The sequence below is a fragment of the Corvus hawaiiensis genome, chromosome 4 (assembly GCF_020740725.1).
Source record: "Corvus hawaiiensis isolate bCorHaw1 chromosome 4, bCorHaw1.pri.cur, whole genome shotgun sequence".
Lineage (NCBI taxonomy): Eukaryota > Metazoa > Chordata > Aves > Passeriformes > Corvidae > Corvus > Corvus hawaiiensis.
The window spans coordinates 24,462,897-24,482,472 of record NC_063216.1 but is presented as its reverse complement, the minus strand read 5'-3'; the positions used below and the strand labels follow the sequence as shown (position 1 = coordinate 24,482,472).

The following is a 19,576-nucleotide window of genomic DNA, read 5'->3' as shown; positions in this document are numbered from 1 at the left end:
GAAACCGGTTTATAAGGTTTTTCTCAAAAAGGAAGAAAAACCCAAACAAACCAAGCAGCATTTTTATATTCAAATTATAGTGCTCAAGAAAATATTTGAGTTCAGTTAACTGGGGAAGATGTTGCTGGACTTTTCTTTTGGACTTTCTGTTTTGTTTTTTTCCTGGTCTTTTTTGTTTTCCTGGACTTTTTTTGTGTTACAGTGGGGAATACTGCAACACGTGTATCAGACAACGAGGCCCATGGAAAGAAATATCTATGGACTGATTCTTGGTAGATGTTTCAGAGATGTTTATTTCTCCAGCTGCATGGCTGGGGCTCTGCTGGGGAACTGCTCAATCACGGGACCTGAGGGTCCCTGCCCGTGCCGGGAAACACGAAACAACCAATGGGGAACGAGGCTGAGCAGGCGCAGGGAAACCCCGTGCCTCCCCCCAGGGCCCCTCTCCCAGGACCACATGGCAGGAGGGGGAGACCCCAACATTTTTGTTTACTTTTTTGTTGGAAAAATAGGATTTTTAGCTACTTGTTGCTTACACATCAACACAACAGCATGTCTGAGGTCGGGTTCCCACTGGCTGTAGTTGTGAGTGCTATAGTTGCCAATGATCTCTTTCTTCAGAGCTAAGAGACTGCTGATGGTCAGCAGAGATATTTGGCGAGACAGAACTTGAATTTCTGCACTAAAGAAAATAATTCTTCTCTGTGAGGGTGATTAAACTTGTGAGCTGTTGCCCAGAGAGACTGAGGAGTCTCAAAACTTGACTGGACATAGCCCTGGCCAATCTGCTCAGGCAACCTGAGCAGATTATTGTACTTGCTGCTCTACAGAGGTCCTGTTCAACCTCAGCAACTCTGTGGTTTGAATCACCTATTTTTTTATTTGCACAAACCTGGGCTGCCTTTTTTGGTGCAGATCCATGTTTCCCATTGGATCTCTGCCCAACAGCTGCTCACAGCCCTGGAAACTGTGCAGGTGGCTTTGCAGAAGCTTATCTCACAGGGTGCCCAGCTGCTTGCTCGTCCAATCTTCTTTCAAGATGCTCATCAATACAGCATTCAGTTTCCCATGAGAGGGTACTCTACAGGTGGAATGCCTACTTCCTGTGTTGATCCTGGGGAAAAGTCTTTGTCAACACAGACAAGCTCTCATTATGTACTTGAGGAACTGGAGTTGCTGTTTACAATACAAAGCCTGTTTACAATTTGTATCCTGCTTCCACCTTTCTCTAAGCCTTAACTAGTGCATATTCTTTGTGATAGTGCTCTGGACAAGGGTGAATCCCACATATTTCTCATTCTTCCTTTCTGGTTCTCTCTCTGCTGTGAAGGTCCTCAAGTCCAGTGGCCACAAGAGGCGAGTGTGTACTTTTATTTGGATTGTACAGTATGGTTTGTTGACTGACACATGTATTTATCCAGTCTTTATGTCATATTCCTTCCCCCAAAAACCATGGGACCAAATTTTCTCTTTCTCGTAGGAAAAAGGCATAAACTTGACCCACATTGAGTCCCGACCTTCCCGTCTCAACAAAGATGAGTATGAATTCTTCATTAACTTGGAAGGCAAGAATGTCCCAGCACTGGACGCGATCATCAAGTCCTTGAGAAGTGATATTGGAGCAACAGTCCATGAGCTTTCACGGACAAAGAAGAAGGACACTGGTAAGGATGCGCTGACAAGGTTAACATTGATGTGGACTATTCATGTCACATACTGAAATTACTTATTTTTCCTGTAGTGATGGAGATCCTCTTGGATCTTTATGGCTACATTTCCCTCTCTGTGCCTAATTTTCCTATACTGTAAACTTTTTCATTTGGAGATTTTCTGTCAGTGTAAACTTTTTGCCATGCTTCTGACTAGGTCTTCTGGGAAGCTAGAGGATGCTCTGCCATCCAGTTTGGTGGGAACAGGACTAACTCTCCATTACTGTAAGAAATCCCAGGGAGGTCAGTTGCAGTTCTGCCTTTGGAGGGAAAAAAGGAAAGATTTTGTGGGTTGTTCATGCTTCTAATTCTCAGAGATTTACTGGAGTTGAGGCTGCTTGGTGCAGTGGTGCCCAGCAGATAGTCTGAGACTTACTTAAATGCCTCTTCAGATAACAGATGTGATTTTAATAGGATTTCAGACTTTAAATACTTTTGGTCTGGATCTTCCTCTTCCTTCCTAGGAACAACATGAAAGGACATTAATACCTTCTTGAGATCAATGCTGGTAATCCTTTTACTGTTTCCTTTGTGTCCTACCCATGACATTACATTTGAAGATGAAAAAGAAGAAGGCAGATTCTCTTTGGAGTCAGTTTTCTCTGTTCGTGAGACAAGGGGACAAAAGGTTGATTAGGTGATTTATGATCGTGTCAGATTGAAGAGGTTCACTTTTGGGGGCTTTTTTATCTCCAGAAGAAAGCTACAGCACCTACCAGGGCTTAACATTAATTTTTCCAGTTACTATGAAGAAGTTCATATTAAATTTTATTAAATAATAAAGTTTTTTATAAACATATGCGAGAGTCAGAGATACAGCTCTAAATATCATCCAAGAAAGTCTTGCATGTGAAATTCTGACCTCACAGAAGTAAAAACTTCTGTGGTCAGCTGTAGGATTAGGATTTCACTGCATGTTACTGTGTTGATCAAAGGAGTTTTTGAGCTAGATTATCCTGTCAGTGCTTCAAAAAGGGACTTGATCCCCTTCTGTTTGAGAGGATAACTTGTATTTGTTTGTTAGTTTCAGTAATTCAGAAATAGTATGAAACGGGAACAATTTATTGCTGAGGAGAGAGAGGAAGAGTGATATTTCTTTTTGTCCGTTCTCTCTTTTTTTTTTTGATTTCAACTCCTCTCATGAGTAATAAGGGTCCAGTCAAACTGAAATCCCCAAAGGACCATATTTTGAAAGGTCAAACAAGCCCTGCTTAGGGGATGAACTGTGGGTGGCAAATCCTGGGCAGAGGCAGCTACAAGGGCAGAGTGAGATGGGGACAGCCCGAGCTGTAGGAAGTGTGGTAAGATGCTCTCCTTTATCAGTGATGGCATTACAAATAACAGGCCTTGTGGTGCATTTTAGGCCAGCTTGTCTTTCAAACGTATCCTTCTGGCAAATCTGGTCCTAGTCCACAGATGTGCCTGTGTGAAATCGTATTCCCAAAACACAGAACAAGACCACTGTGCCTGCAGGGAGCAAAATCTCAGACATATGGTTTGTGGGGCTATTGCCACACTTGTCTCAGTGGGCAGGTAAAGGCTGGGAAGGTTTTCTTCCAGAGGAAGTCTGGGATCCCGTGGGACTGATTCTTTTACCACTGCCTAAGATGCTCTTATTTCTTCCCTGCTAAGGATTCATTTTGCTCATGCTCTTGATTTGAGAAAGAAAAACCTTATTTTTCTGTTTCCTGTGGGAAGCACACAGTCCCATTCTTGGGGCACTGCTTTGTGGGCACTCAGAGGAAATTTCTATATTCTGTCCCTTCTGTATAGCTCAGTGTTAAACACTGTGTATATGTGCTTTATTGGGCAAGGGATAAATGAATGGCTTTTTCTTTTTTTTTTTTTTTGGGTCCCTGTAACTGCTTTTAATATCTTTCCGTAACTAAATGCAAAATTTAACTGACACATTTAAATAGTTACAAATATCAGATTTGGATCAACAGTGTAATTTTAGGTGAGAGCAGGCCAGCATAATGCTCTAAATCCAAATGTAGCTTTAGAGCTTCAGATGAGAAGGGCTGGCAGTTGCTGGGCCCAAAGCTCTTTGTGTAGATGGAAAGATGTGTTGTAAAAACACAGTGCATCTCTTAATGGCTCTTTTTGGAAACAAGATGGGTATCTTGTTTCCAAAAACTTGGAGCCCATAAATAAAAATAATTAAATATTACTCTGTTGCAGCATTAGGGAAATGCAGACAATTTATTGCATTTCTGAAACAAGCTGGGAGTTGAGGATCTATAGGGGCCTTGTTTGCTAGACCCTGAGGCTGGCCCGGAGCATTTGAGACTGTTTAAAAAAGGGCTAAACCTGGGCCTTGAACTGCTATAAATTGCATAGACCTGTCTTTGACCCTCCTCACTATGGTCCAAATGGAGGATTCTGCAGAAGTCCTCGTTGCCCCTGCTTCGCTGCCTCTCATATAAATGGCTTATTAGCATTCTGCTCAGCATTTGACCCCACGGTAATTTGGTCACCACTTGGGTGTCCAGCACCATCCCATAAATGCTGCTGTTTCACTTACAGACAAATCAATATTTATTACTGATCAGCCCACGTTTGCTCCTCAGACCTTCACAGAGGCCCACTGTTGCAAGAGCTCGCCCTGGCAATTCATTAATGGCTGTGCAGACAGACAGCGAGTCTGGTGAATGGGCTGGAGGAGGATGTTGCAAACAAAATATGGGATAGATTCAGCCGGGGGGTAATCTGATTTGGTCTTTTCAATAGTTTCTGGGAGGCCTGGGGACAGCATCCTGGCACATCATATCTAGGCAGAAGACCCACCAGTAGCCTTTTTTCACCCTGGCCCTCGATGTGAAGGCTCTATGGACTTAGCGCAGTGTTTGCCCCAGGACTCTGCTCAGAATCTTTGGTTCTTGTTTCCATGAGAGCTGAGAAGGCTCTTTCCAGCACTTTCCAGGACCCAACTTAACACCAGTTATGCCAGTGCAAACAGCATGAAGTATCCTTGGGATTTCCCTTTCACAGCCTGCCACTTTCACCCAACTCTGCAAGCTCAGAGCTGCTCTCATTTAGCTGCTGCTGGTGTTTGGGTAGGCAGGATCAGTACTACATGCCAGGAAGACAAATTGCTGCGCCTGTGTAGGGAAAAAGGAAGTCAGCTATCTCCACAGCCAGGACCGACACCACATCAGCCTAGAGTCAGTTTTTCCTCGAGTTTATCATGAGCTCTGCACCAAGTACTAAGGCAATCTTGAGAATAAAACGTTTAATGAAAGTAAGTCAGCGTGGAAACTAAGTCAGCAATGATTCAAACCCTGCCCAGTGAGACCTTCCAGATTCAGGCCAGCAAAGCCCTACAGACATCACTGCTGAAATGCAGTGCAGACTTCAGCCCCCACCAGCAATTTTTCTGCACAGCCTCGACCCTTCAGGTCATGGTGCATCCTTGAGAAGAGTGGTTATTCTCTCTCACACTGACAAATCCTTTGCTGTGGGACTGCCAGGCAGCTTTCTTTCCTAGCGCCTAATACAAAACCATTCACCAGTGTGCCTCACCTCAGGTTGGTAGTGGGGAGTCTGAAGCACAGACCAGTGAAGCAATTCCCCACCATCACAGAAAACTCAGTGATACAGCCAGGAGATAAAGCCATATAGAAAATGGGCAGGATGGCTGCGTGTGCTCACCTTACACTTGGTCTAAGTAGTGACCCCTCCCTATGGATCAAACACACCTTTTTCTACTCCCCCCTATGACCAGTTTACGTGAAGGAGTTGGAGGTGCCGGAAAGTTTCTAACAGCGAGGGGGGAGAGTGTTTCTGGAGCAACTAGAAGAACCAGCGGTACATCCAGCAGCGAAGAAATCCATTTGGGGACTTTCCTGGGTCTGCTGCTGCCATCTAGTGACTTGCTCAAGTCTGGTTTTCATGGCAAAGAGAAGCGTGCGCATCCTGGAGAGGGGCGGAGCAAATCGCACTTCTGCTAGGCGGGAGAAGGGGAGGCACGGCCGGGGGTACCGCTGAGCGCCGCGGCGGGTCTCTGTATCCCGGGAAGTCCGGGCAGCCCAGGATCTTCCTGGCCAGCAGCCGCCAGCTGCCTGCTCCTCCTGGCCTGTCGGAAACTGATGTGAAGGCTCCCAGCGGGAGCGCTGCACGGAGCCAGGCTGGCGGTGGGACAGCAGTCAGGGGAGCGGGCGCTCTCTCTGCGGCCAAAGTGTGCCCTGAAAGGCTGCTGCAGCGCCTCTGCGCAGGTGCCTCGCAGAAACCCAGTGCCACCAGTGCCTTCCGTGCTGTGAGGCTCAGCACAAAGCACGGCTGAATAGTCCCGGAGACAGAGAGATCCTCCGATCCCGTAGGTGGTCCATCAGGTGTGGTATGAGCCCCATCACCAAGGCACTGCAGGGAACTCGTTCAGCAGCTGCTGGCCGAGGATCGGGTTCACTTGGCACAACCTCCCCACGTAAGATGGGGAGGTATGGCCGAGCAGCAGGGCTCCCAGCTGAGCAGAGAGGCACAGAGGGGGATCAGATGTTTTCCAAGCACTGGCTGAGCAAGCAACACCCATTTGTGCAAGAAAGTGTCTCAATGAATTGCAAACTTTTACTGATACAGGCTGCCCCTGTTCAGTCCTTGTACTGAATTGCCATGAACACACTCGACTTACTCTTTTTTCTCTCGCAACACATCACATCTGGATGTCCCTGTGCTTCTCCTTTGTCCTTCACCTTATGTCCTTCGGTAAAGAGAGGGTCGCATGGGCATACACGCTGTGTAGTCAACATGGTCCTTCTCTCCTGCTGGCTGGGCTATAGACAGCCTGTATAGAATATGAGTTACAAGGCAATAGAGAACCAGGCCAGGAAAGTTAATCAAGTTAATGCATTATTGCGTAACGACTGCAGTGATCCAATGCTAGTCTGAGGTATTAGAATGCCATTGATAGTTTTGTTTCAGAATCCTAGCTCAAGTGGGGCCACCGAGTAGGTCTTAGAAAGAGAGTTTCAGAGAGCACAAAAATTCTGTATCCTTGTTGTGGGGTTTCTTGTTGTTCCTTTGAAAGGGGTGATTCTGGCTTATTGTGAAAATTTTCTACATTTTGACAAGCCAAGAGAACAGAAGTAATAAACAGAAAATCACAAACGTTACAAGCAGTCTCTGCACCAAGGGTCAGACACTCTTGATGCTCTGTATTCTTCCAACAGTGCAAAACAACTACAAATTCAAGGCAACTTACTTGGTTTGTTCTTGTCTCCTACTACAGGGAAAAGGATTGAAAGAATTTAGCACGTTTCTTTATATTTATGATGAAAAGATGAAAATATCAGAAGGCCCAAAACCACGTAACAAAGAAATACACCAGTCTCTATTTCTTTTCTGTTTTGCAGTGCCGTGGTTCCCGAGAAGTATCCAGGAACTGGACAGGTTTGCCAATCAGATCCTAAGCTATGGAGCAGAATTGGATGCTGATCATCCTGTAAGAATTTTTTTTAGCATTTTTTCTATTTATTGGGACAGATGTTTCTCTCATTTACATTTGCTTTGCTTTAGTACAGATCTAGTAGACTAAATCTCACATGGTACAGGACAAGAAGGTTACCACATTTCTAGGGTTAGAATCAGCCCAATCCCTGATTATGGAGTAAATCAAACCAAAGGTTGTTATCATTGAGCAAATGCCAGGAGATCTTAAAAGTCGTAGTGGTTTTCAGAGCACAGGGCCACCACAAGGACACCTCTAGTTTTCCCAAGAGGCTCTGATGTAGTGATTTCAGGCTCACTTTGTGTGTCACTAACAAGAAAAAGAAGCAACATATTATAGCCCAGAGATAGAAAGTTTTTCATCCTTGATTACATACACATGATTTAGCTCAGTGTATTGTTATGTGCTTGTTAACTCTGACATGGTACTTTTGTGGTGAGACATGACAAAAGAAGAGGTTCTTGGTTCAAAAAGTGTGTGGTTTAAATGGTAGCATCAGAAAGTTTTGTTCATTGACTTAGCGATAAAAAAATTTGTTTTGCAGTTTTTCAGTTTTGTTCACATACAAGAATATTTTCTGCCTCTATTCCCTCTCCAAGCAAACAACAACTCACTTTCATTTGTCAAAACACACTGAGTTCCATGCAATGCACCAGAAATTGCTGCTATTAGTTTAATTGAGACAGGATGATTATAAATAAATTACATGCAGTGCAACAAAAATTGCTGCTATTAGTTTAATTGAGATGGGGTGATTAGTCATTCACTACCTATTGCTTAATTCGAGACGTGTTATGTACCATGTACAATGATTCATGATGTTCACTGTGGTCACATGAAAGGCAGAATGAAAGGAGGTACACTGAGCCAGTGGCCCCCTTGTGTGTCACGCAGGAATAGACCAAGATTGTATTTGAAAAAAAAAAGAATCCAAAAAAGAAAAGAAAAATATATAAAAAGAAAAATATGTATAAAGGAATGAAGCGTCTCTCTTCCAGTTCCTAGAATTAGTTAGTGAGCACTTGTGCCTTGAAAAAGAAATCCAGCTGCTGGGGTAAATAGGTGTGACAGTCCACAGAGTGCAGAACAAGAGACATTAAAGGAGCCTGTGTTTTTGTAGTTAAGTGATGCACGGAATTTAATCACAACGACCTCCATGAAAGGTTAATCTTGGACAGTGCATTTTTTTGGCCATTGGCTACATCTTTTTGATCCACACTCTTGAATTTACACTCCACTTCAGCTACCTCCTGTTCTTGGTTGTGTTTTGTGGCCTCTCAGTCCAGTTGTGCTATTCACCACTAAGGGATGCAGTGCCCAGGGAGCTGTTCCTATTTGCTTTGCAGAAAGGCATCCTAGCTTGGAAGGAGGATGTTTCTACACTCCAGGTCATGAAGGCACTCCTGGTCCTGGGGATCTTTTAGTCTAAACAGCAGGCACACTGGGGTAGAAGAATGATTATCCCAGATGAAGATTTAGAGGTTTTATTTCTTATCCTTGGTTTTATTGGTAATTAGCTGCAAAGGTCAAGCTCCCAACCACAAGGTCTATTAAACATTCTTTGTAGTCATTAATTCCCTTCAAATGGTTGAATTTGTACTACAAATAGGGGGTTTTTGGCCTGCTAAATGGCTACTGATCCTCTAGCAGTTTGAAAATGAACGCTTTTAAGTGTGGTTCATGCTGAAAATCTGCCTAAGAAGTCTGACTGAGTTGATGAATGTGTTTCTAATGTGTTTTGATTCTGCTCCTCTAGAGCAGCCCAGCTGTGCCAGGGACAGCAGCAAGCTTCAAGGGAAACAAGAAGGGCAGGGTTATCCAACTACTGATAATTCTGTGCTGCTCTTGCCAGGAGCACCTTGTTGTTGCTGTAAAGGAGCAAGTTTCTCTATGTTATAGGAAGGGGAAATGAGAAAACAAAAGGACTTGGGTGGCGAGGGGTGGTGAGGGACTGTGGCTGAGTGGCTGCTCCGGGGGCTCTGCAGCCCGAGAAGGAGCGGTGCCCTGTGTGAGTGGAGCCGGGCAGAACAGAGGCAGCTTTCCCACTGATCTTGCTGCACTTCTTGGACTTCACCAGCCATACCTGACGGTGCTCACTGGGAGGAAGGCTCTTCACCTTTTCCCTTATGCATGCAGTGACCGTGGCTGTTTCTCTTCAGGGGTTCAAAGATCCTGTGTACCGGGCCCGGAGGAAGGAGTTCGCGGATATCGCCTACAACTACAGACAGTGAGTACCCACTGCATGGGCAGAAAGCAAGCCCTCATCTCTTGCCCTCTCCTAGGGTGCTCATCCTGCTGGCAATCCCTGCTTTTCCACAAGCATCTGTTGGCTTTTCTCTGCCATGTGTTTAGATCTTCCTGTTCGTGCATTTATCCCCAAATCGCAGCAAAACAAAAGTAAATTGTTCCAGGCACACGTTCAGAAGAGACATCATCTCCCTTCCCTCCCCACAACACCCCTCTCTCCCAGCTTTGTTGTCTAATTGAGCAGCAGACTGTTGCTACTACAAAGACCTGAGCATTGAATAAATCTGGTGTTCCCCATTAAACCAGGGCTGGGGGAGGAGTGCCTATCATTAACATTAAAGCAGGATCTGCATAGACTATTAAAATAATGAATAACTTATGGTTCTGATGCTAATTCAGTGTCTGATACTCTACTTTTATCATGTCTAATCCAGCTGCAATCAGCAATTTATGCTTTCATTTCCCAAGAAAAATAAATTAATAGAGATGATAAATTCAGTTAGAACAGGCTTGATTGATTGCTTTCAATGATCAGATCTGGAGGAGAAAAAATTCTGTTCTCAGAGACACTTGTGTATAGATCAGTACTACTGGGCCTGATTCTTGCTGGGACTGATAAAAACTGTGATTGCAAAGAGAAAATTAACATATATTGTAAATTTTGTGCTACACTTTGCACAGGATGAAAAGATAGCCCCTGAGCCAAAGAGCTAATAATGTAATCACAAAATGAGAGACAAAATTGGACTGGTTGATGAAAAGTACAGAATGTCAGGTGAAAAAAGGCAGAAGCCCAGTTTGTAGCTAGAAAATTTGGATAAGATTTTCTGTCCAGGTGTGAACAGATCTAGTGTCTGTTCATAGATATCCCACAGAAGATTTACCTTTCCTGCGTAATGGATCACAAATTCTAGTTTCTAGTTTGCAGAGTTTCACCAAGTCCTACAAAAAATTAAAAATATTAACTACCCCTTCCCCCTGAGATTCAAACTGAAACCAGTATATTCCAAGATGTGACTTATTAATATTCATTCTGTTATCCAGATCCTCAGACACATTGGAAACAGTCTGTACAGACCTGGACTGAAGTCCCAAATGCACCTTTAATGTGAAGTTCTTGGACTTCCTTTGCTTTTAGCTTGCCTTTTTCCTCTGCCTTCCTTTGCTTCTGGCCCCATTGATCCCCAGATTTTTTTTTTTTAGTTGAAATTTGAAAGGTTTTTAAGCCATAGCTTCCCCCTGTAGCCCTGGAAGGTGGTTGAGGATTATTTAGGAGTGCTATAGGAACAAAAATCCCCCTGCAATCCTCATAATTCAACCTGATGTTTAAAGCTCCACAGATCAAGGAGAGCTAATACAGAGAGGCAGAAAATGATCATTCTCCAGAGGAGCTGCCCTGAGGCTCAAGAAAAAAATGAGGGAGTGGGAGATGGTGGGGTGTCATCAAGAGTTTCACAGTGGGTCTTTGGGGCTTGGAAAACTCTAGCATTATTCCAGCAGTGATGTTAACCCTATTAAGTTACTTAAAACCCTTTGATTTTTCAAAGCTGCTGGATTCACCTATGGCCCTAACACTATTGCAAAGGAATTGGTTATTCACAGGAGGCCGAACTGCATTGCTTGGGATTGTATAACTCCTGTTAGCTTCAGCATGAGCTAAGCATGTGGAGGCCTGAGGGTGGGATTTAACTCATAATTACTCCTTACAATTACAAAAAGTCAAACTGGCTGGAGTCTGAGTCTTTTATGGCACAGTTTTATGGAGCTGATGGTTTCCCTGGTTTTTTTTGAAAAAATATAATGCTCTTTAGAGCAAGAAATAAAATGGCTCCTTCATATCTAGAAGGAAAAATAAGTTGAAACCAACAGCCAGCAAGTATTTTTAGAAGAACACCTTTAGAAGACAAATAAACACTGATTTATTTTTAGCACAATAATGCAAGGAGCTGTCTGAAGGCCATTGTCTCAGCCAAGGTCAGTAGATTCCTTTCCAGCCAGTGCCTAGGGACAAGTGAGGCTCCTTTTGCACCTGTATGTCCGCCCAAAAGCATCTCCCCTCCTGCACCAGCAGCTCCTGGCCAGTCCTAGTAAAGCTGCAATATGAAGCACAATGCAATATGCTTCAAAAATGGCAGATGGGAAAGGACAAAGAGCATGATGTTGGTGGCATAGGACATTTTCAGTTGTTGCTATTGAGGGTATCAATTTTCTGTCTAGCGGCCAACCTATTCCTCGTGTCACCTATACGGAAGAGGAAAAGAAAACCTGGGGCACTGTCTTCAGGGAGCTGAAGACTCTGTATCCAACTCATGCTTGCTATGAACACAACCACGTGTTCCCACTTCTGGAGAAGTACTGTGGCTACCGGGAGGACAATATTCCCCAGCTTGAAGATATTTCAAATTTCTTGCAGAGTAAGTTTGAAGCACCTTAAAGAACCAAATGAAATGAAAGGCCTCAGCTATCAGTGGGGGTGGTGCTTCCAGAGAAGGAAAAACAATCCCCGATTTATCAAAGGCTTCCTATAATATTTGGGCACATCACTTATCCTGTGTCCCAGGTCTTTCTCTAATGCTTCCAGGGGCATAATGGGACAGATGCTCAGATGCTGTGCTGGTGGCATACATGGGCAGAAAATTGCCTGCCGTGACACAATTAAATGCTATTTAACATAAGGAGATTCAAAACAACCAACCAACCAACAGACTTTTCCCACTGTGAGGAGTCTGGATAAAGATAAGTCAACACATCAGCTGTTTTTAAGACGCTGTCTTTTTGTCTCCCTTCAGGCTGCACTGGGTTCCGCCTGCGTCCTGTTGCAGGCTTGCTCTCCTCTCGGGATTTCCTGGCCGGGCTGGCGTTTCGGGTGTTCCACTCGACGCAGTACATCCGCCACGCATCCAAGCCCATGTACACCCCAGAGCCGTAAGTACTCTGGCACGAGAAGTGTGGAAAGCTGCAGCACTCCAACAGCAGGTCCAACTCGGAATAACCATTTGGGACTCTGGAGCACTCCTGGGAACAGAGCTAATGGAGAGCAGCCAAGGGACTGCTCTCTTGTGAAAACATTTACAGAGCATTTCTACTCTGTTTAGCAATCTGCATCCATTTCTGCAAGTTCTCCTGGGGCAGATGAGACAGTTTTGCTACTGAAGGCCTCTTCGTGTGGTGGCTGGGATGCAAGAGAGCAGTGTACAATGGCATTTAGCTAAGCTATTAGCACCCAAATAGTGGTATGAAATCTAGCACAGGGAGGACTCGATATATTGCAAGCAATACTTACTTCTGGCAGTAAGATAGGAGAAACCCAGACCATTGAACCCATCCCTTTTTCATTTCAGTTTCTCTCTGTCCCCATCCATTGCCCTTTTCCACTTGCCATTTTTAAAAGAGATTTCTTATTCTGCTTCATATAGTTGCAATTCTTCCTTGATTTTTTGCTTTCTACTTTCCACAAAATCTTTTCCCTTTCTTTTTTCTATTTTTGATTCTTGTGATTTTCCTTCCTGCTTTTCTTTACCCTATTGTCATCATGCACAAAGCCAGCCTGTAATGTCTTCCATAGACTTTGCCTTTTTTGGATGTCTTATCTCTTTCCCCTTTCCATCTCACCAAATCACTTCTCTGTATTTGAAAAATCCAACAGTCCATGCTGAGTGATGTATGATGCAAAAACACAGAAAACCCTGGGGTTTGCAAGCACTTCCATCACAAGAATAATTTTAGAGCAAAATGTTTTCCTATGAATGATAGCTGCTGGTAGGAGCAAATTCACTGGGCTCTTGACTATGTGCTGGCTCTAGGGCATTATTCCAGCATTGCTGGACTTTTCCTGAATCACAGTTATTCACATGTAATGTTTTCCTGCAGTGATATTTGTCATGAGCTGCTAGGACACGTTCCTCTTTTTGCTGATCCCAGTTTTGCTCAGTTTTCCCAGGTAAGTTACTCAGTGGTTATATTATTTATATAATTAAACACACAGTAATTTAGAGGATGATCCAAGACCGGTGAAGGGTGGTGCAGATTCATCTTAAACATACTGTTTAAGAGTTGCTGAGATGATTTATTTATTGCTTGAAATCTGGACACAATTCACATAGGTGAAATCATGAAGTCCAACTCCAAACATGATCCTGTGTGAGTTGCCTGTGACAGGCCCTGTGAAGCCATCATCTTAAAACCTTTCTGCAGATGTTGATCCTTCTGAGTGAAGTCACATAGCTCATGAATCAGATGGGTTATTACCTCACCATGATGTTCAAATGTTAGGGGAAGTGGAGATTTTGTTTTGTTTTCTATTGGAGCAACATTGGAGGCTGAGTAAAGTGAGGAACTGTCCCAGCTCTAAGCATGGGAGAAGTCTGGAGAGGAGCTTTCGTTTTGGTAGTGCTGATGTCTCTGGAAAAGAAGCCAAACCTTGTGAAGCAGTAAAATTTTGGCTGCATTGTACCAGAAAACAGGAAAATACATGAAGAGAGAAAGGCATAAAGACAGAAAGACTGAAAGAGAGAAAAAAAAAAGAGACAAGGAGAGAGAAAGAAAGAGAAAAAGAGAAAGTAAGAGAGAGAAAAAAATGAAAAAGGAAAAGAAAGAGAGAAAAATGAAAAAGGAAAAGAAAGAGAGAGAAAAAAAGAAGGAAAGAAAAAGACAGAGAAAGAAAAGTGAAAAAAAGAGAAATAGAGAAAAAGAAAGTGAGAAAGAAAAGAGAAAAAGAGAAAGATGAAAAGAGAAAAAGATGAAAAGAGAAAAGAGAGGAAAAGAAAGGGAGAAAGAAAAAAGAGAAAAAAGACAAGAAAGAAAGAGGGAAAAAGAACAAAAAAGAGAAAAGAAAGAGAGAAAGAAAAGAGAGAAAACAAGAACAAAAAGAGTGAAGGGAAAGGGAGAAGGGAAAGAGAAAGAGAGAAAAGAATGAGTGAAGGGAAAGGGGGAAGAAGGGAAGGAGAAAGGGAGAGCAACGAATGAGAGAAGGGGAATGGGGGAAGAAGGGAACAAGAGAGCAGCGAATGAGAGGTGGGGAACGGGGGAAGAAGGGAATAAAAAAAAGAAAGGAAAGAAAGAAAAGAGAGAAAAGGAGAACAAAAAGAAAGAGAAAGATTGAAAAAGGGAACGAAAAAGAGAGAGAAAAGAGAGAAAGGAAAGAGAAAAAAGGGAACAAAAAAGAGAAAAGAAAGAGAGAAAGGAAAGAGTGAAAAAAGAACAAAAAAAGAAAAAGAGGAATGAGGAAGAGGGAATGAGGAAAACAAGGAAGGCAGGAAGGCTGGCTTGATGTAACATCTCAAAATTTTAAAGTCAGTTTGATCTTAGTAAGGTCTCAGTATCATATTCAGGCTTTGTCCTTTCCCAGAACTGGTTTTTCCTTCTAGACAACTTGCTACTGTACCTTGGCTTAGTAGGATTTGACATGGTGACAGCTGCTCCAATGTCTTTTCCGTGTGTGGGGGGAGCCCTCTGATTTTTGCACTATGCAGTCCTCCCTAGAGCAAATCAAGAAAGGAACCTGGTTATACGTAGTCTCACGTGTCTGTCTTTTGAATCCAGCTAGTGCATGCCTCCCAGAAAAATCTCCTTTATCTTCCAAGGTATGAATAAACTCTTTCAAATCATGCCCTGTCATTCAGAAAAAATAGCTCATTCAAGGCTCCAGGAAAACTCCTTTAATCAGGACCCATCAAAACAAAGAGAAATATATAAGGTATGTAGGTGTGATTGATTTGCCTCCTTTTACCCCTATCATTCTCTCAGATGTTCATTGTAGACTTGATCAAAAGCCTGTCAATGCAAGAGGAAAATTTTATTTGACTTCAATGGGCTTTGTACCAGGCACAAAGGATCATGCCTTGTAAATGACATTTGGACAAGACCCTTTGTTCATTTTTGGCGAGATTTCTGGTTTAAAATTGATCTTGCATGATAGGAACGTGTCCTGTAAACATTTGTGTGTGGTAGTAAGCAATGGTAACATTTAAAATGTGAGCAATGACATAAGAGGGGGCAGGAACAATGTTTGCAATAAACAGCTTGAAGAATAGTGGTTTATTGTTACAGGAAATTGGACTGGCATCTCTGGGAGCTCCAGATGATTTCATCGAGAAACTTGCTACGGTAATTTAATAAATGAGGGCTCAATTTTCCAATGCACCCTGTGTTGCCTTAATTCTGCTGCCACTGAAGTCACTGATAGAACTCCCATAGAGCTGAATGGGATCAGAGGGAAGAGCACGATTGGAAAACCCCACCCTGAAACAGTTGCATTAAAGGAAAATAGCTTTGGCACCCCTTATTCAAAGTGACAGTTGTGATTAAACACAGAAGCCCAAACTAGATTTCCTCCAGCACAAACATATTGGGCAAGAAAAGATTGTATGTTACTACATCCCCACAGGAAATTTCAAGAGACAGCTTCTGTAGTTGTTTTACCTTCAAGCATCTCTTGCACTTTGCCAGGCAGATCATGTCCTCTGCAGTCAACATAGCTCACCTGGATGCTACCTCTGAGACTACTGAGACCCAGAACTGCAAACTTCGAATAAAAACGAGGGTGTTCCTCTGAGATTAGCACCCCAATGCCAACTGGGGGCCAGCTGGACAAAGAGTTTCACCAGCTTTGACGTGTCTGATAGATGGGGTAGTTTTCCTGAATCAGGGCAGGTATCTCTCCAAAAGGACAGACCCAGGAGTCAAATTGGGCCACACACCATCTTCCTTCCCTATTGCACCAAGAGCCTGTTAAGCCCCTGCTGCAGTCAGATGCCCCGTATGAAGCAGGACTCAAACTTTTCTAAACTAATGTTCAAACGTCCCCTGGGTTGGCCAGCCAAAGTAAAGCTTTATTACTATAGTTTCATTGCCCCTGCTGACAAAGATAAGCACAGTAAAACACAGCTTTGTTTGTCAGGGAACTGAACTGATTCCCAGGCACACAGAATCTAGTGCTGTGCTTGTCCCAGGAAAATTTCAATCTGAAGGAACATTTATTGCATTTATACACTTGGATTTGACACGACAACATTTTATGTAGAAATGTAAACTCCAAATGTCTTCAAATAAATGGTGTACACATATTACTTTTGACCAAGGAATTGTAAGTCTCTGTCTCATTTTCTTTCCAGGTTTATTGGTTTACAGTTGAGTTTGGACTGTGTAAGGAAGGAGATTCCCTCAAGGCATATGGTGCGGGGCTGCTGTCTTCATTTGGGGAGCTGCAGGTGTGTTCTAGAAAATATTTCAAATATCTTTAGAATTATTCAAATTTATTTTCTGAATGTCTTCAGATCTTTGGTGTCGCTTCATACTTTGTGCATAGAAGTAGCATGAAATGTGGTGCTTCATTGTAGAGCTCTGATAAATGTGTAAGTGTATGGATACACAGGGAACTCACACCTGCTTCTTTCCCAATAAATCACATTATCATTTTATAATGATAACTCTTCCCTGTCTGAAATGGGGTGGCTCTTTATTTCTTTCACAGCACATTCAAACCCTCTTAAACTGAAATAAATTTCTTACCTTTTTGTTCATAGTATTGTTTATCAAGTAAGCCTGAGATTCAGCCTCTAATCCTGGAGAAGACTTCCGTGCAGAAATACCCCGTAACTGAGTTCCAGCCTATCTACTATGTTGCTGAAAGTTTTAAAGATGCAAAAGAAAAGCTGAGGTAATCCAGTCATTCCAGAGAAGAACCCATTCTTATCTGTTGCAAATACATTGGATCCCATTGCCATAAGGGGTCTTGGGTTTACAATCATGTTTTGAGAGGCATTAGAAAAAATTCTGCAATGCCTAAAGATGATAAACATCTTACATTTTCAGAATCTTGGGCAAAAATGAGCAATAACAGGAGTATACCTTATGTATGAAGCCAAGAATTGTGCTTAGTGTAACTAAGAGTTTCATCTCTCTAACCAAAATGCAACAAAAAAATTATCAGTTCAATTGCAATTACACCAACATTTAAGGTTAAATCTGTCTAATTAATGCAAACCAAGTAAATTTACCATTACTAGAATTATCAGTTCTTGTAAAAAATTCTCGTGGCATCCACTCCTTTTCCTCTGAACTTATGTCCAGGTTCAGTTCTGGTTCTTGTAACAGGGATATCTCAGCCCGTGTTTGGGCTTCAGCTTGGTTTTCACCTTGACAGAATTTCTATTCCTGTTGAAACACAACACACCACACCATATTTCTGGATGTTAGTCAAGCCACTGGGAGTTAGCCTTGGTTCACACTCAACAGATTTTTCACTTGGAGATGCCACACAGGGACTTGTCCCAGACCTGCAGTCCCTTATCTTTGTACCATTCACAGATAAACTATGTTGCATCCCAAGATATTCTGCTACCTCAGGCTCCCCAGCTCTGAGGCCTTCCTAGCTCTCTCCCCTGCTGCTTCCTTAGTTGTCATAAGCCTGCAGCTTCTCCTTGTGCCCTTTTCTCTGGGGAAATACCTGGGAAAAATGGCCTTCTCTTCTGGTCTGTGCTATTAATATCCTGCACACAGCTTCTATCTTCTCTGTATACATCTCCAACTGAGTAGCAAGTTCCTTGAGGAAGTGGAAGATGCTGCCTTAGTTAGTAGCAACAGAATATCTTGGAGCTTTTTTTACTTGTTTCAGTGGCCAAATTACAAAAGTGGTTAAATTGAGATAGAGGTTTTGGGGCTTGGCCCAATGCCTGTGTTAGTGGCTTGCATCTGGACATGTGTGTTTGTGTGTAACAGAATACCTTTCTGAAGAATTATTCTTATACTGACCTAAAAGATCTCAGCTTAAGGCATTCATCTTCTAACAGGCATCTTACCTTCAGCTGAGATTTAGGAAAGCTATCTTCTAATGTGATCTCTCCTCTTAGAAAAACTATACCAATGCTGCTAAATTCATCATAGTCAACGTAATACTTTTTCACTGTCACACCTTGTGGCCTTTTCACACTGAATTCTGCTGGAGACAATGTCCTTAGCTGATAATAATTAGGTTTAAACTGAAGAAGCATTATGGGGGTGCTATCCAGCATATTCCACTGTTCTGGGTGTAGGGGATTTACCCTGCTGAGTGACAGTCTGTGTAGTGGGGCTCCATAATCAGCTCCTGCGTGCTTCCCTTCCTCTTTCAGCAATAACTTCAGTAATACAAAGCAGATATATAAGCCAGTATCCTGCTGGGGTCTACAAGGAGCCTGGAACAATAGCTCTGACCATCTCATCTCATCTCATCTCATCTCATCTCATCTCATCTCATCTCATCTCATTCAGAGTCCTTCTTTCCACAGTTCTGTGATTATGCAAATTAATATTTTTCCAAGATACCAAAATCTTAATGCTTCTGACATGGAATTAACTATTTTGCAACAGAGAATGCTGCTTCACTCCATTAACCATCTTCTAGCTCTTAAATTACCTGGAAGCTATTACAAACCATACCTGAAGGTAGGTCTCTGCTTGCACCTTGGCACACCAGGATGGCATAGAGACTTGACCTTATTTTCCCAGAAACTCAGACTTGGATTAGAACTCCTACATTTTGCACTACTGAAAGGAAAATAGGTTTTCAAGCTTGGCAGATCCTGGTTGCTACATAGTTGGCCTATACCAGGAGTGGTGTTGCCATGTCAATGGCTTAATTAGTGCTGTTCAGGAAAAACAGAGGTGATAAGGACAAATGCAGTTTCAAGTGTGTTGCAGAACGTTACAGGTCTCAGATCACTCAGCAGGAATTTCAGTTATTTCCTCCCATAGATTTTCTTATCCCCACAATCAACAAATGCACACACCGAGAAAAGAGTTAGTGGAAAAAAAAATTCAACTGCACATTTGTTTATGGCTTTTTTCATCAGGAAATTTGCTCAAACAATCCCTCGTCCTTTCTCTGTTCGGTATAATCCCTACACCCAGAGGATTGAAGTCTTGGACAATGCAAAGCAGCTGAAGAACTTAGCTGACACCATCAATAGTAAGAAATTACTGATTTTTTACCTTGAATTCCTCAAAACTTGGGTCAGAAATAGGAACCACAAGGCAGATTCCATCTGGTTGCATTTAATGCTCTGAGCCTATCCAAGATAAGGCAGCACACATCTCCTTTCTCATGAAAAAATAACTTCCCAATTCTAACCAAGCTTCAACAAGCATTTTCACTTGACTGTAGCTTCTTAAATCTGAAAGACCCAGTTTTGAGGGAGAT

At 42.7% G+C, this 19,576-nt stretch overlaps 1 protein-coding gene across 1 annotated transcript in view; it reads left to right on the top strand.

The window, feature by feature from the left end:
* The window catches only part of PAH (phenylalanine hydroxylase), a 35,701-nt gene that overhangs the window by 13,178 nt on the left and 2,947 nt on the right, over nt 1-19,576 (top strand). Inside the window, exons 3-12 of the mRNA XM_048302403.1 lie at nt 1,481-1,664; nt 7,058-7,146; nt 9,312-9,379; nt 11,617-11,813; nt 12,189-12,324; nt 13,270-13,339; nt 15,448-15,504; nt 16,512-16,607; nt 16,923-17,056; nt 19,230-19,345. Of these exons, the coding sequence (XP_048158360.1) occupies nt 1,481-1,664; nt 7,058-7,146; nt 9,312-9,379; nt 11,617-11,813; nt 12,189-12,324; nt 13,270-13,339; nt 15,448-15,504; nt 16,512-16,607; nt 16,923-17,056; nt 19,230-19,345 (1,147 nt within the window). The remainder of the gene's footprint in view (nt 1-1,480; nt 1,665-7,057; nt 7,147-9,311; nt 9,380-11,616; nt 11,814-12,188; nt 12,325-13,269; nt 13,340-15,447; nt 15,505-16,511; nt 16,608-16,922; nt 17,057-19,229; nt 19,346-19,576) is intronic.